Source organism: Tachyglossus aculeatus, chromosome Y4, assembly GCF_015852505.1.
Source record: "Tachyglossus aculeatus isolate mTacAcu1 chromosome Y4, mTacAcu1.pri, whole genome shotgun sequence".
Lineage (NCBI taxonomy): Eukaryota > Metazoa > Chordata > Mammalia > Monotremata > Tachyglossidae > Tachyglossus > Tachyglossus aculeatus.
In genome coordinates, this window is record NC_052096.1 from 2,096,858 (window position 1) to 2,112,815 (window position 15,958).

Consider the following 15,958-nt stretch of genomic DNA (forward strand, 5'->3'; position numbering starts at 1 on the left):
TTGGAGGATGAGAGCCGGGGAGCTGAGGTGTATAAAGAATTATCCACCAAACCCAGGGAAAAAAAGACATTTCTTTATTTAAAACTGCAGTTCGGTCTGCTCAACTAAAGTTTACAAGCGGCTTCCCAGACACTCCCACCCCCGTTCTTTCTCTCCCCATCCTCCTCCTCCTCCCCGCCGCCACCATCACCACAGCCCCTTTCCCTTCTCTAAACCCGGGTGGAGCAGGAGAGGAGCCACAGGAGGAACAGTGCGTCCAGATTTCCTGAACGAGCCAGTCCCAGTCCCTCATGTCCCCAAATCAGGGCGTCCTGGGCAACGTCCCCTGCAAACCTTTTCCTAGACTCCCTCCCCCAAAACCCTGAGGGTCCCCGGAGGGCCAGGGAACGCTACGAATGGATAGCGACCCCTCCCCAAACCCCAGACTTGGATGCTTACATGGGGCCAGGGTGGGGTTAGGTCCTCTCTAGACCCTGGGAAAGCAGAAGTTCTGGGGACACACGCACGCACACACACTCACGCACGCCTCCCTCCCCTTCCCCTATCATATTTGGCAAATTCACCTCCCCCCCCCGACTTTCCCTCCTAGTCCCCACCAAAAATCTAGGCTAATCATCAAAAAAAAAGGGGGGAACATCTTAAAACATGGAAACATGTTGCTCCTTAGGGGAGCAGGCAGAGGGGGCGTGTGATGGGGCTGGGCGGGGGTGCCTGGGAGATGGGGGACGGGAAAGGGGTGAGGTCTGAGCTCTGATATCATCTTCGTTCCTCAAAACCCTCAAGTCCTCTTCCCCTTCTCACCCCCTCCCTCCCCTCGGGTGGGGAGGGGGACACAGACTGCCTACGGTGGTGAGAACCCCCCGACAGGCCCAAGTGTGGGACCAGCTGTGACCCCCCCCCCCAAAATGGGACCCTCACCCCTCTTAACCTTACACGGTCACCCCCATCCCTCCCCCAATGTGGAAAAGAAACAAAAAGAATTAGTATCGTTACAAGTTGAGCTAAACAAAAAAAAAAAGAAAAATTGGCAAAGGCAGGGATTTTTTTCTTCTTGGAAAGAAACAAAACAAAAAAACACCAAACCAAAAACCCAAACAGAAAAACCAGCCACGATTTCCTAAAATAGCAGAAAAGTCCCTCCGAGGTAGATATCTGACTAGACGCTCTTGTCCACCAAGCGATTCTATTGGTTTAAGATGAGCTGCGTATGAGGTAATAGAGCCGTCTCTGGGGGTGCCCCACCCATGCCCCTCTCCCTGGCCCTGTGGTGGGGGGTGGTGTGGGGGTGCTAGGGGCGGGGGAGCGGCCTGGTCTCCAGCCCGCTCCCCGTTTTGGGGGTCTCTGGGTGGGCGGGAGCCGACCTCTTTGCCCCTCCGGGACGGCGGGGGCCTGGAGAAGTTGGGAGGGACCCACGGGGTTAGTCCTGGGAGTGGGAAGGGGCAGAGAGGAGAAACAGAGAGGCATGGCGGTGGCGGAGAGACAGGGAGGGACAGACCGGGCGGGGGGAGAGCGAGGAACGGGAAAGGGGAGAAGGGAGTGAGAGAAAGAGGGACACAGTCCTGCCCTCCCCACCCGGTAGAGACACCCCTGCCCCAATTTGTCCCTCAGTCTGCCTTGTGCTTCTCATTGGTGCTTTCCGGGGGCCGGGACCACCCTCCCCGGCCCCGAGGAGCCGCCCCCGACCCCGGAGCGGGGACGAGGCGGTCAGTTGGACGTGTCGGAGTGGACGCTTCCGGGCCCTTCCGTCGGGGACGTCACCGAGGACGGGGTCACGGCCTCCTGCCAGCCGCCGTTCGCCTGCGGGACCGGGGGTGTGGGGAGAGGGCAGAGGGAGCTGGTTAGGGACGGGGCAGGTGCCTGGGACGGAGAGGGTCTTCGGGGCCCGAGTTGGGGGAGACTCGTGGGTCGGAAGAGGGCCCCCCGATACGCACCCTCATCTCCCGGGGGCTGTACATCTGCCCTCCCGCGAGGTTGTCCCCGTAGCCGCCGGGCCCCATGGAGTGACGCAGAGACTCGACCTGCAGGAGCACACAACGGCCCTCTGGGCGGGGGGCTCACGGGGAGGGGCCTGCATCCCCAGGACGGGGCTGGGGGGAGAGAAACCCTGTGTCTTGGGGAGGGAGGAATGAAGGGGGTGCAGGGGAACCCCGAAGGGGAAAGATGGGGAGCCCTGAGGGGGTAAGAGGGAGAGGCCTGAAACGGGGCGGGAGTTCTGAAGCTGAGAAGATGAAGGGGAACTCGGAAGGGGGCTAGAGGGGAGATAGGGAGGAGGTAAGGGGGGAACTTGGCAAGAAGGGGAGCTTGGAAGGAGATGAGGGAGCTCAGAAGGAGTTGAAACGGGGCAGGAGTTCTGAAGCTGAGAAGATGAAGGGGAACTCTGAAGGGGGCTAGAGGGGAGATAGGGAGGAGGTAAGGGGGGAACTTGGCAAGAAGGGGAGCTTGGAAGGAGATGAGGGAGCTCAGAAGGAGTGAGAAGGGGGAGCTCAGGAGGGGAAGGATGCTGAGCATTGTGAGAGGGAGCTGTGGGGTGGGGGAGCAGGGCGAAGGGAAAACTTCTGGCTCTGAGCCTCCGACTAACCTGGGAGCCCGGGTAAGATTCTCCGTTGAGGCCAGGCATCCCCAAGAACATGTCTCCAGACCCTGAGAGGTTGAAGGAGCCCCCGGAACCTGTCGGGAGGCAGGAGAGATTCAGACCCAGCGCCGACCGGGGACGGGGGAGAGTCTGGCACCCCCAGACACCAACCCCACCACCTCCTCACCCCTCCAGGAACACCCCATGACCAACCGGGGTCATCTGTGGGCAAGGATCGCATCTCCCAACTCCTCCGTCCTGGAGTCACCCCCAGCGCTCTGCACATAGCAAGCGCTCAATAGGTACCCTTGATTGCTAATAATGACGGCATTTGTTAAGCGCTTACTATGTGCAAAGCACTGTTCTAAGCGCTGGGGAGGGTACAAGGTGATCAGGTTGTCCTGAGTGGGGCTCACAGTCTTAATCCCCGTTAAGATGAGGGAACTGAGGCCCAGAGAAGTTAAGGGACTTGCCCAAAGTCACACAGCTGACAAGCGGTGGAGCCGGGATCAGAACCCATGGCGTCTGACTCCCAAGCCCGGGCTCTTTCCACTGGGCCGGGCTGCTTCTCTAGAAACACTCATTGTGGAGGAAGATAAGCGCAAACCTTAAGGGCTATCAAAATGATTGTGAGACCAGAAGCAAAACTGGACATCTTCCAAGAACAGATGAGCCTCTCACAAATGAGTGTGAGCCCTCCTCCTGGCCTGAGGCTCCACCAGCGCTTCGTACAGTGCTCTGCACACAGCAAGCGCTCAATAAATACCATTACTGTTCCTACCCGTTTCCCTATTCAATCGTAGTGAGCGCTTACTGTGTGCAGAGCACTGAACTAAACACTTGGGAGAGGATAATATGGCAATAAACACATTCTCTGCCCACGAGCTGACAGTCTAGAGGACTAAGTACCACAGTGAATCGATGCAAATGCCAATCAGCCCATCATTCCACCCTTCTGTCCCATCCTAGAATCAATCCATCGATGGTATTTATCAGGCGCTTACTATGGGCAGAGTGTGCAGAGTAGCGTTCTAATCATAATAATAATAATAATTTTGGTATTTGTTAAGCACTTACTATGTGCCAAGCACTGTTCTAAGCGCTGGGAGAGATACAAGGTAATCCGGTTGTCCCAAATGGGGCTCACAGTCTTAATCCCCATTTTCCAGGTGAGGGAACTGAGGCATAGAGAAGTTAAGTGACTTGCCCAAAATCACACAGCTGACAATTGGCAGAGCTGGGATTAGAATGATGGTATTTTTTTGTTAAGCGCTTACTATGTGCAACGCACTGTTCTAAGCGCTGGGGAAGATACAAGGTTATCAGGTTGTCCCACATGGGGCTCACAGCCTTAGTCCCCATTTCACAGATGAGGGAACTGAGGCCCAGAGAAGTTAAGTGACTTGCCCAAAGTCACACAGCTGACGAGTGGCAGAGCTGGGATTCAAACCCGTGACCTCTGACTCCCAAGTCCACGCTCTTTCCACTGAGCCACTCTGCTTCTCTAGGCACGTTCCCCCTCCCAAACCTCATCCCCCTCTCCCCCCTAGTTCCCTCCATCCCGCCCAGTTCCCTTCATCCCACCCTCATCTTTTCCCCCCAGTTCCACCCAGTTTCCCTCCTCCTACTGCTCCCTCTCCCCCCAGTTCCTCCCAGTTCCCCTCATCTGACCCTCATCTCCCTCTCCCCCCAGTTCCTCCCATCCCACCCTCACCTCCTGTCCCCCTTTCTGTCCCACCCGCCTCTCCCCTCGCACCCGGGAGAGGACGAAGCAATGCGCAACGATCCCTGCCCACAACGGGCTTCCAGTCTAGAGGAAACGGTTCCCGGCTGATTTATCCGAGATGGATCCGAGTGGCTGGGGCGGGGGGCGGCTTCCCCAATCCCCCGGCACAAAGTGTCCCCTTCCCCACTCCGGGCCAACCGCAAGTTGGGGGGCTTAAGACGGGCGGTACCTGCGGAGGACGGGGGCGTGGGAGAGCTGGCCCGGCTGTGCCCGCCCTGGGTGACGGACACCGCCGTCTTCACGGCGTAAATATTGGCTTCTTCCTGGAATTTCCCGATGTTCTTCTTGTACCGGATCCGTTTATTCCCAAACCAGTTGGAGACCTGCGGGAAGGGGAAGGGGGTTCGATCAAGACCGTGAGCCCCGTGCGGGACGGCCCAATCAGCTGGGATCTACCCCGGCGCTTAGTACAGTGCCCGGCCCTAGTAAGCGCTTAACAAATGCCACAGTTATTACCATCTCCACCCATCGGCCAACTCCGGATGGAGAGTCGACCCTCTGTGTTCGGTTTCCACTGCCGGGTGACCTCGGGCAAGTCATTCATTCGCATCCAGCGCTTAGAACAGTGCTTTGCACGTAGTAAGCGCTTAACAAATACCATTATTATTATTATTTATTGAGCGCTCTCTGTGTCTACAGCACTGTACTAAGCACTTGGGAGCATACAATATAACAGTCATTCATTCAGTTGTATTTCTTGAGCGCTTACTGTGCGCAGAGCACTGTACTAAGCACTTCGAAAGTACTATTCGGCAACAGAGAGAGACAATCCCTACCCAACAACAGGCTCACAGTCTAGAAGAGGGGAGACAGACAATAAAACAAAACAAGTAGATGGGCATCAATAGCATCAATATAAACAGAATTACAGATATAAAAACATCATTAATAAAATAAATAGAATATGTACAATTAACAGACACATTCCCTATTCTCCCTCCTACTTAGTTTGTGAGCCCCCAGTGAGACTGTCTGATTGCATTGTATTCCCCGACTCTTTTGTCCTCTCCCAAGTGTTTAGTACAGCGTTCTGTACACAGTTAAAGAGTTCAATACATACGGAGAGTCGATTGATTTATCCCAGTGCTTGGCATGAGGGTACTTAACAAATACCACTATTATTATCATCATTATTATGGCCCATAAGAGCACTTAACAAGAACTGCTATTTTATTATTATAATTATCAGTAAGCGCTCAATAAATACGATTGATTGATTGATTGATTATTATTACTATGATTATCCTCTGGTCTGTACTCCCAAAGTGCTTAATAGCACCCAGAGGGGGCTCGATGGTAGGAGGAGAAGTAATAGTATTTATTGAGCGCTTACCGTGCGCAAAGCACTGTACTCCAGCGCTTAGAACAGTGCTTTGCACATAGTAAGCGCTTAACAAATGCCATCATTATTATTATTATTATTATTATTATTATTACTAAGTTCCTGGAAAGCGTAGTCGGGGGGGAAGTAGACACGGTCTCCAGCCTTCAGGGGCTCACAGGGTCGAGAAGCAGTATGGCCTAGGGGCAAGAGCCCAGGCTGGGAGTCGGAGGACTTGGGTTCTCATCCCAGCTCCGTCATCTGCCCGCTGGGTGACTTTGGCAAAGTCGCCTCACCTCTCTGGGCCTCAGTTTCCCCATCTGCAAAACGGGGATTCAATCCCAGTTCTCCCTCCTACTTAGAACGTGAGCCCCTCGTGGCCTCGGTTTCCTCATCTGCAAAATAGGGGTTCAATCCCAGTTCTCCCTCCGACTTAGAACGTGAGCCCCTCGTGGCCTCGGTTTCCTCATCTGCAAAACAGGGATTCAATCCCAGCTCTCCCTCCTACTTAGAACGTGAGCCCCGCGTGGGACTTGATGAACTTCTAGTCCTCCTCCTTCTCTCCCTCCTCCCACCGAGGCCACCTCTTTGGCCCCAGCCCCCCGGCGGCCCCTGAAATGCTGAAAGCATCGAGTTTAGCCTTCGCTTGCCTAAAGCGGCTCCCAAAGTAGGTGAAGCGGGTCGCTCTGAGCCTCACGTTCGGCAAAGGGAAGCGCCTCATGGCGGAGTCCCGGCGGCCCCCGGTCCGCCCCGTACCCTGGCTTCGGCTCTCCCCAACGGGGTGCCCCCTCCGCCTCCGTGGCCCCCTCTCCCTCCCCAGGGCTGGCACCCCGCCCCGCTCCCCGCGGCCCCCGGGCACCTGGGAGACGGTGATGCCACATTTCTTGGCCAGCTCCTCCTTGGCCTCCTCGCTGGGGTACGGGTTGCTCAGGTGGGAGTAGAAATATTCGTTGAGGACCTCGGTGGCCTGCTTGCTGAAGTTACGGCGCTTCCGCCTGGGGGAGAGGGAGGGAAGGGGGGGAGGAGCGGTCAGGGGCGGCTGGGGGGGGTCCGAAGGGAGGGTCCAGGGGGAGGATGAGATGATCAGAGCGGAGAGGAAGGAGGGTCCTGGGGGGTGGCAGGGCGCAGGGATGGATGAGGAGGGGAGGCGGGGAGTGAAGTTGGGAAGGTGATGCTGTGGGGGGCTGGGAGGCAGGGCGCCTGAGTCCTGGGATGAATGGGAATGGCAGGGCACCAGGGTACTGTTGAGAAGCAGCGTGGCTCAGTGGAAAGAGCCCGGGCTTTGGAGTCAGAGGTCATGCGTTCAATAATAATAATAATAATAATAATGATGGAGAGGTCACGGGTTCGAATTCCGACTCCACCACATGTCTGCTGTGTGATCCTGGGCAAGTCACTTCACTTCTCTGGGTCCCAGTTATCTCATCTACAAAATGGGGATTAAGACTGTGAGCCCCACATGGGACAACCTGATCACCCTGCATCCTCCCCAGCACTTAGAACAGTGCTTTGCACATAGTAAGCGCTTAACAAATGCCAATTATCATTATTATTATTAAGCGCTTACTATGTGCAAAGCACTGTTCTAAGCACTGGGGAGTTTACAAGGTGATCAGGTTGTCCCCCCGTGGGGCTCGCAGTCTTCATCCCCATTTTACAGACGAGGGAACTGAGGCCCAGAGAAGTGAAGTGACTTGCCCAAAGTCACCCAGCTGACAAGTGGTGGGGCCGGGATTTGAACCGATGACCTCTGACTCCAAAGCCCGGGCTCTTTCCACTGAGCCACGCTGCTTCTCAACAGTACCTGGTTCAAATCCCAACTCCGCCAACTGCCAGCTCTGTCACTTCGGGCAAGTCACTTCACTTCTCTGTGGCTCAGTTCCCTCATCTGGAAAATGGGTACTAAAACTGTAAGCACCACCCCCCCGGGACAATCTGATCACCTTGTAACCTCCCCAGCGCTTAGAACAGTGCTTTGCACATAGTAAGCGCTTAACAAATACCATCATTATTATTAGTCCCCCGGCCCACATCATCCCCCTGGCCTGGAATGCCCTCCCTCTGCCGATCCGTCAAGCTAGCTCTCTTCCTCCCTTCAAGGCCCTACTGAGAGTCACCTCCTTCTGGAGGCCTTCCCACACCTTCCCCTCCCCATCATCATCATCATCATCAAGCGCTATTTATTGAGCGCTTACTATGTGCAGAGCACTGTACTAAGCGCTTGGGAAGTACAAAGTGGCAACATATAGAGACAGTCCCTACCCAACAGTGGGCTCACAGTCTAAAAGGGGGAGGCAGAGAACAAAACCAAACATACTAACAAAATAAAATAAATAAAATAGATATGTACAGGTAAAATAAATAAATAGAGTAATAAATATATACAAACATATATACAGGTGCTGTGGGGAAGGGAAGGAGGTAAGATGTGGGGGATGGAGAGGGAGATGAGGGGGAGAGGAAGGAAGGGGCTCAGTCTGGGAAGGCCTCCTGGAGGAGGTGAGCTCTCAGCAGGGCCTGGAAGGGAGGAAGAGAGCTAGCTTACCTCCTTCCCTTCCCCACAGCACCTGTATATATGTGCATATGTTTGTACGTATTTATTACTCTATTTATTTTACTTGTACCTATCTATTCTATTTGTTTTATTTGGTTAATATGTTTCGTTCTCTGTCTCCCCCTTCTAGACTGTGAGCCCACTGTTAGGTAGGGACCGCCTCTACATGTTGCCAACTTGGACTTCCCAAGCGCTTAGTACAGTGCTCTGCACACAGTAAGCGCTCAGTAAATACGATTGATTGATTGATTGATTAGTGGGGGGCTGGGAGGCGGGACACCTGGGCTCTTTGGAAAGGGGTCGGGGTCCGGGCAGCAGGAAGCCTGGGCCCTGGGGCGGCAGGACGCCGCGGAGGGGGGGCCGGCACCTGGCATCCAGGAAGCGCGAGCGCAGGATCATGACGGCCTCGCACGTGCTCTGCTTGAGCTGCATCTGGATGGCGCTGAACTTGCGGTGGATGATGCTGACCATGCGCTCCATCTCCTTGGGGGCCACCGGCCGCGTCCGGCTCTGCTCCCGCAGCAGGTTCATCACGTGCGTCGTGAACTCGTTGCACGCCTGGGGACGGGGAGGGGACGCCAGACGGGCCGTCGCTGCCGGGGGCGGAAAGCCCCCCATATCCCACTTCTGACGTCTCCTCGACGCTTAGTACGCCGCTAAGCGGGCGCATAGTCACCGCTTAACATAACACCACCCCTTCGTCACTTCAGGGTTTTTTTTTAATGGAATTCGTTAAGCGCTTACTGTAACAATAATAATAGTTGTGACATTTGTTAAGCGCTTACTAGAAGCAGCGTGGCTCGGTGGAAAGCCGCGCTACGCGGCTAAGCGGGCACATAGTCACCGCTTAATACCACCCCTTCGTCACTTCAGGGTTTTTTTTTAATGGAATTCGTTAAGCGCTTACTGTAACAATAATAATAGTTGTGACATTTGTTAAGCGCTTACTAGAAGCAGCGTGGCTCGGTGGAAAGCCGCGCTACGCGGCTAAGCGGGCACATAGTCACCGCTTAACATAATACCGCCCCTTCGTCACTTCAGGGTTTTTTTTTAATGGAATTTGTTAAGCGCTTACTGTAACAATAATAATAGTTGTGACATTTGTTAAGCGCTTACTAGAAGCGGCGTGGCTCGGTGGAAAGCCGCGCTATGCGGCTAAGCGGGCACATAGTCACCGCTTAACATAACACCACCCCTTCGTCACTTCAGGGTTTTTTTTTAATGGAATTCGTTAAGCGCTTACTGTAACAATAATAATAGTTGTGACATTTGTTAAGCGCTTACTAGAAGCAGCGTGGCTCGGTGGAAAGCCGCGCTACGCGGCTAAGCGGGCACATAGTCACCGCTTAACATAATACCACCCCTTCGTCACTTCAGGGTTTTTTTTTAATGGAATTCGTTAAGCGCTTACTGTAACAATAATAATAGTTGTGACATTTGTTAAGCGCTTACTAGAAGCGGCGTGGCTCGGTGGAAAGAGCACGGGCTTCGGACTCAGAGGGCATGGGTTCTAATCCCGGCTCCGCCAATTGTTCATTCATTCAATTCAATCATATTTATTGAGCGCTTACTGTGTGCACAGCACTGTACTAAGCGCTTGGGAAGTACAAGTTGGAAACACAGAGAGACGGACCCTACCCAACAACGGGCTCAATTGTCAGCTGTGTGTGACTTTGGGCAAGTCACTTCACTTCTCTGTGCCTCAGTTACCTCGTCTGTAAAATGGGGATTAAGACTGTGAGCTCCCCGTGGGACAATATGATCACCTTGTAACCTCCCCAGTGCTTAGAACAATCAATCAATCAATCAATCAATCAATCGTATTTATTGAGCGCTTACTGTGTGCAGAGCACTGTACTAAGCGCTTGGGAAGTACAAGTTGGCAACGTATAGAGATAGTCTCTACCCAACAGTGGGCTCACAGTCTAAAAGAGTGCTTTGCACACAGTAAGCGCTTAATAAATGTCATTATTATTATCATCATTATTATGTGTCAATCAATCAATCAATCAATCAATCGTATTTATTGAGCGCTTACTATGTGCAGAGCACTGTACTAAGCGCTTGGGAAGTACAAATTGGCATCACATAGAGACAGTCCCTACCCAACAGTGGGCTCACAGTCTAAAAGGGGGAGACAGAGAACAGAACCAAATATACCAACAAAATAAAATAAGTAGGATAGAAATGTACAAGTAAAATAAATAAATAAATAAATAAATAAATAGAGTAATAAATATGAGTAATAAATAGTACAGTGTCAGGCACTGTACTAAGCGCTGGGGTAGATACGAGGTAATCGGGTTGCACGCAGTCCCTGTCCCACATGGGGCTCGCACTCTTAATCCCCATTTTACAGATGAGGGAACTAAGACCCAAGAAGCGAAGTAGCTTCTCCAAGGTCACACAGCAGACAAGTGGCAGAGCAAGGATTAGAACCCAGGTCCTTCAGACTCCCAGGCGCTGGCTCTATCTCCTAGGCCATACCGCTTCTCAGTTATTCATTATTATCAACAGTTATCAATAACACCACCTTGACCCTCAAGGACCACGTTCGCCGGCCCCTCGGGGCCACCGCCGACACACTCTAGGCTCTGCAGATTTTCTCCAAGATCTCGTTGAGTGACGCTTTGTGTCACATCACCCAGCGCTCAGCACGGTGCTTGGCACGTAGTAAGCTTAACAGATGCTGCTTTTGTTCTCTGTCTCCCCCTTTTAGACTGTGAGCCCACTGTTGGGTAGGGACTGTCTCTATATGTTGCCAATTTGGACTTCCCAAGCGCTTAGTACAGTGCTCTGCACATAGTAAGCGCTCAATAAATACGATTGGTGATGATGATCATTCACCTCGGTCACACGCACACGCGGAGAAGCGAGGTGTTTTGTTCTCTGTCTCCCCCTTTTAGACTGTGAGCCCACTGTTGGGTAGGGACTGTCTCTATATGTTGCCAACTTGGACTTCCCAAGCGCTTAGTCCAGTGCTCTGCACACAGCAAGCGCTCAATAAATACGATTGATGAGGATGATGGTGGAGAGTGGGGAGACCCCGGTGACCTCACATAAGCCCGATAGACCATCATGCTTCCCTCCTTCCAGGCTTTATTGAAGGCCCAACTCCTCCAAGAAGCCTTCCCTGATGACGCCCCCCTTTCCTCTTCTCCCACTCCCTCCTGCATCCCCGATTTGCTCCCTTTAGCCATCTCCTCTCCCAGCTCCACAGCCCTTACATCCATATCCCCCGTTTACTTATTTCTCCTGACGTCTGTCTCCCCCGACTCGACCGAAAGCTTGTTATATTGTTCTCTCCCAAGCACTTACTACAGTGCTCTGCACATAGTAAGCGCTCAGAAAATACTGACTCTTCACTCCTCTGGGCCTCAGTTTCCTCACTTGTAAAATGGGGACTCAGGACCTGCTCTACTCCAACTGCACCTGATCAGATTGGAATGTATCTACCCCAGTGCTGGGCAGAGGGTAAATGCTTTACAAATACCACAGTTATTATTATTATAAGAGAAGTAGCGTGGCTCAGTGGAAAGAGGGGCTTGGGAGTCAGAGGTCATGGGTTCTAATCCCGGCTCCGCCACTTATTGGCTGTGTGACTTTGGGGAAGTCACTTCATGTCTCTGTGCCTCGGTGACCTCATCTGTAAAATGGGGATGAAGACTGTGAGCCCCCCCGTGGGACAATCTGATCACCTTGTATCATCATCATCATCATCAATCGTATTTATTGAGCGCTTACTGTGTGCAGAGCACTGTACTAAGCGCTTGGGAAGTACAAGTTGGCAACATCTAGAGACAGTCCCTACCCAACAGTGGGCTCACAGTCTAAAAGGGGGAGACAGAGAACAAAACCAAACATACTAACAAAATAAAATAAATAGAATAGATATGTATCGTCCCTGCACTTAGAACAGTGCTTTGCACATAATAAATGCTTAACAAATACCATCATCATTATTATTATTATCATCACTGATGAATATAATTTGATCAGTGGTATTTACTGAGCGCTTATTGCGTGCTGAACACTGGACTCAGCACCAGGGAGAGGACGAAGCAATATTGTTGGTAGATGCCTGCTCTCCCTCCCTACGTGACTGTGAACCCTGTGTGGGAGAGAAGCTGGATCTGATCAGTTTGGATTGTACCTACCCCAGTGCTGAGCACGTAGTAAACAGTGCTTTGCACATAGTAAGCGCTTAACAAATGCCATTATTATTATTATTAAACACTTCACAAATACCACAATTATTATTATTCTTTCGTTCATTCAACTGAATTTATTAAGTGCTTACCGTGAGCAAAGCACCGTACTAAGCGCTTGGGAGAGTACAATACAACAACAGATACATTACTGGCCCACAACGAACTCATGGTCTAGAGAAGGAGACGGACATTAATATACCTAAATAGGTAAATATTTATTTGTTAGATAAATAAGTATTACTGATGAGATCAATCAACAGTATTCTTTGAGCACTAACTGTGCAGAGCACTGTACTCAGCGCTTGGGAGAGCATAACACAACAGAGTTGGAAGTATCCCCAAGTAGTTGGGGAGGTGAGCGGGAGGTGCCCTGCCCACACGGAGCTTACAGTCTAGAGGAGGAGCTTACGGTTATTAATAACAAACACATTATTATTATTACCACTCACAGAAGGGAACATTCAACTGTAGCTTCCAGGCCAATAAAGGGGGTCTGGCCGCCCTTTCTATTTTTTAATGGTATTTGTTAAGCGCTTACTAAGTGTTAAACACCGTTCTAAGCGCTGGAGCAGACCCAAGTGAATTAGGCTGGACACAGTCCCTGTCCTGCATGGGGCTCCCGGTCGAAGTAGGAGGGGGAACAGGAGAACCGAGGCATGGAGGAGTGAAATAACTTGCCCAAGGTCACACTGCAAACATTTGGCAGAGTCGGGATTAGAACCCAGGTCCTCTGAGTCTCAGGCCCGGGTGCTTTCCATTAGGCCACGCTGCTTCTCCGTCTCTACCGGCCCTGTTGTATCGGGCCCTTCCAAGCACTCAGTTAGGTGCCCTGCACACAGTAAGCACTCGATAAATACCATTAATTGATTGAGGGCAGGGAACATCTGTACCAACCCTGTTGCACCGTCCTCTCCCAAATGGTCAGTCCAGTGCTGTGCACACAGGAAGCGAGCCACCGAGACCGCCGACGGACTGACCGAGTCGGGGTCCCCGGGGTGGGGTTGGGCGGCGGCAGCGGCGGCCCCCCTCACCTGCTCGTACTTCTCCAGCTCCGAGTGGTAAATGTGGCGGATCTGGGCCAGCTTGCTCCGGTAGTCCGAGTGCTCGATGGAGTTGTCGGGGGACACCCCGCCGCCCGAGGCGGCGGCGGCGGCGGCGGCGGCCGCGGACCCCCCGCCCTTCTCGGGCCCGGCCACCCCCTCGGCCAGAAGCATGTTGTCCAGGCGCATCAGCTGGGGGTCCACGGGCTCTTCCTCCTGGGAGCTGCGGATGCTCAGGCCTGTGGGCGGGGAGGGAGGGGGCGGACACAGGCGGTGGGGTCCCACCCCCGCGGACCGGCTGACCCCTGTCTTCCCCGGGTCGGGGGGCCACCCCGGGATATTGGGGATGCTGGGGACGTTACCTGTCTTCTCCTTGATCTCACACAGGACGTTAAAGAGGGCTGGCTTCATCCGGTGACAGTTTAAAGCGTGCTTCCTGCCGGTGGGGGGGGAGGGGGAGAGGGATGTGAGATGGGAGGGGGGGCACTGGGGAGGTGGGAAGGAACTGGGGGGAAACTGAGGGGAGAGGGAGAGGAGGGTGGGGCAGGAAGAACTCGGGCAGGGGGAGAGGGAGGTGAGGGTGGGATGGGAGGAACTGGGGGGAGAGGGAGATGGCAGGAGGAGGAGAGGAACCGGGGGGAACTGGCGGGGAAGAGGGAGGTGAGAGTGGGATGAGGGGAACCGGGAGGAGCTGGGGAAAGACGGAAATGGCAGTAGGAGGAGGGAAACTGAGAGGAACCGGGGGGAGAAGAGATGAGGATGGGATGAAGGGAACTGGGAGGGATGGAGGGAACTGGGAGGGAGAAGGGGGGTGAGGTTTGGGAGGGGGAACACCCCTACCAACTCCATTGTACTGTATTCCCCCAAAGGCTGAGTACAGTGCTCTACATAAGGTAAGTGCTCAATAAATATCACTGATTGACTGATGGGGGTGGGAAGGGAGGAACTGGGGGAAAAGGTCGATGAGGGTGGGAAGGGGGAAACGTGTGTGGGGGGAGGAACTGGGGGGAGAGGGAGATGAGGGTCAGAGGAGGGGAACTGGGAGGAACTGGGGAGAGAGGGAGATGGCAGTAGGAGGAGGGGACCTGGGGGGACCTAGCAGGGAAGAGGGAGATGAGAGTGGGATGAGGGGAACTGGGAGGAACTGTGGGGGGAGACGAGAGGAGGGAGGGATGGAGGGAACTGGGGGGGTGAGGTTTGGGAGGGGGCACATGTCTACCAACTCCATTGTATTGTATTCCCCCAAAGGTTGGGTACAGTGCGCCGTAAGTGCTCAATAAATACCACTGATTGATTGATGGGGGTGGGAGGGGAGGAACTGGGTGGAAAGGTCGATGAGGGTGGGAAGGGGAAAACTGGGGGGGGGCGGAGAGGAGAAACTTGGGGGGAGAGGGAGATGCGGGTGGGAGGGGAGAAACGGGGGGGGAAGAGATGGGGACGGGAGGGGAGAAACTTGAGGGGGAGAGGTGGGGGTTGGAGGGGAGAAACTGGGGGGCAAAGGTCGATGAGGATGGGAAGGGGGAAACTGGGGGGGCGGAGAGGGGAGAGAGATGGGAATGGGAGGGGAGAAACTTGAGGGGGAGAGATGGGGGAGGGAGGGGAGAAACTGGAGGGAAAGGTCGATGAGGGTGGGAAGGGGGAGAGGGAGTGAGATGGGGTGGGAGGGGAGAAACTGGGGGGAGGAGGAACTGGAGGCAGAGGGGGCGAGATGGGGGTGGGAGGGGAGAGAGAAAAGAGGAGGAAGTTGGGAGGAGCGGGAAGTGGGCAGGAGAAGGCCGGGGCGAGGTGTGTGGGGGGGGGGGGGACGGGACAGGGGGAGAGGCCGGGGGGCTCCGGGAGGTCTGGGGCGCGTTCTCGGGGTGAGCCGGGCTTGGGGGAAGGTCAGGCGGCCCCCCTCCCCCTCCCCCTCCGGAACCCCCCCCTTCTCCCGGGAGCCCCGTGCGGGGCCACCAAGTCCGCCGGCCGGGATGGTATTGTTTGGGGGCCGGCGCTCAGTCCAGTGGTCGGCGGGGGAGGGGGCCGGCGGCGGACTCACTTGGCCTGGGCCTCGTCCAGGGTCTGGTCGGTGATGGTCATGATCTGCTGCAGGATGTCCCCGATGGCCTGCTTGCCCCGCGCCGGCCCCCCGGGCCCGCCGCCCTCGGCGGGGGGCTCCCCGGGCCCCGGCTCGCCGCCCAGGCCCAGCAGCCGGTCCTCCATGGCCGAGGGGGGCGAGGACGGGGCCGCCCGCCCCCCTCTTCTGCCTCCTCCTCCTCCTCCTCCTCCTCCTCCTCCTCCACGCTCAGGACCCCCGCCCCCCAAACTCCGCCGGACTCCCCCAAACTGCTCCCGGCCCGCCACCCCTACTCACCCCCAACTCCCACCGACCACACACACATACACACACACACTCACCCCAACTCCCCAGGCCCCGGCTGGACGCCACCCACCGCACCCCCCCGGATCCGGAGGGGATGGGGGTGGGGGGAGAAAGA

At 54.6% G+C, this 15,958-nt stretch overlaps 1 protein-coding gene across 1 annotated transcript; it reads right to left on the minus strand.

The window, feature by feature from the left end:
• Positions 1-1,500: 1,500 nt before the first annotated feature.
• On the minus strand, positions 1,501-15,658 carry PBX2 (PBX homeobox 2). Its single transcript, XM_038768655.1, has 9 exons — positions 15,520-15,658; positions 13,847-13,920; positions 13,476-13,723; positions 8,601-8,791; positions 6,539-6,674; positions 4,528-4,681; positions 2,579-2,667; positions 1,932-2,018; positions 1,501-1,797 (listed from the first exon to the last, which is right to left on the minus strand). Exons 1-9 carry the CDS (start codon positions 15,558-15,560, stop codon positions 1,705-1,707), a joined length of 1,113 nt encoding a protein of 370 aa, XP_038624583.1. The 5' UTR covers positions 15,561-15,658; the 3' UTR covers positions 1,501-1,704.
• Between the last annotated feature and the right edge of the window lie 300 nt (positions 15,659-15,958).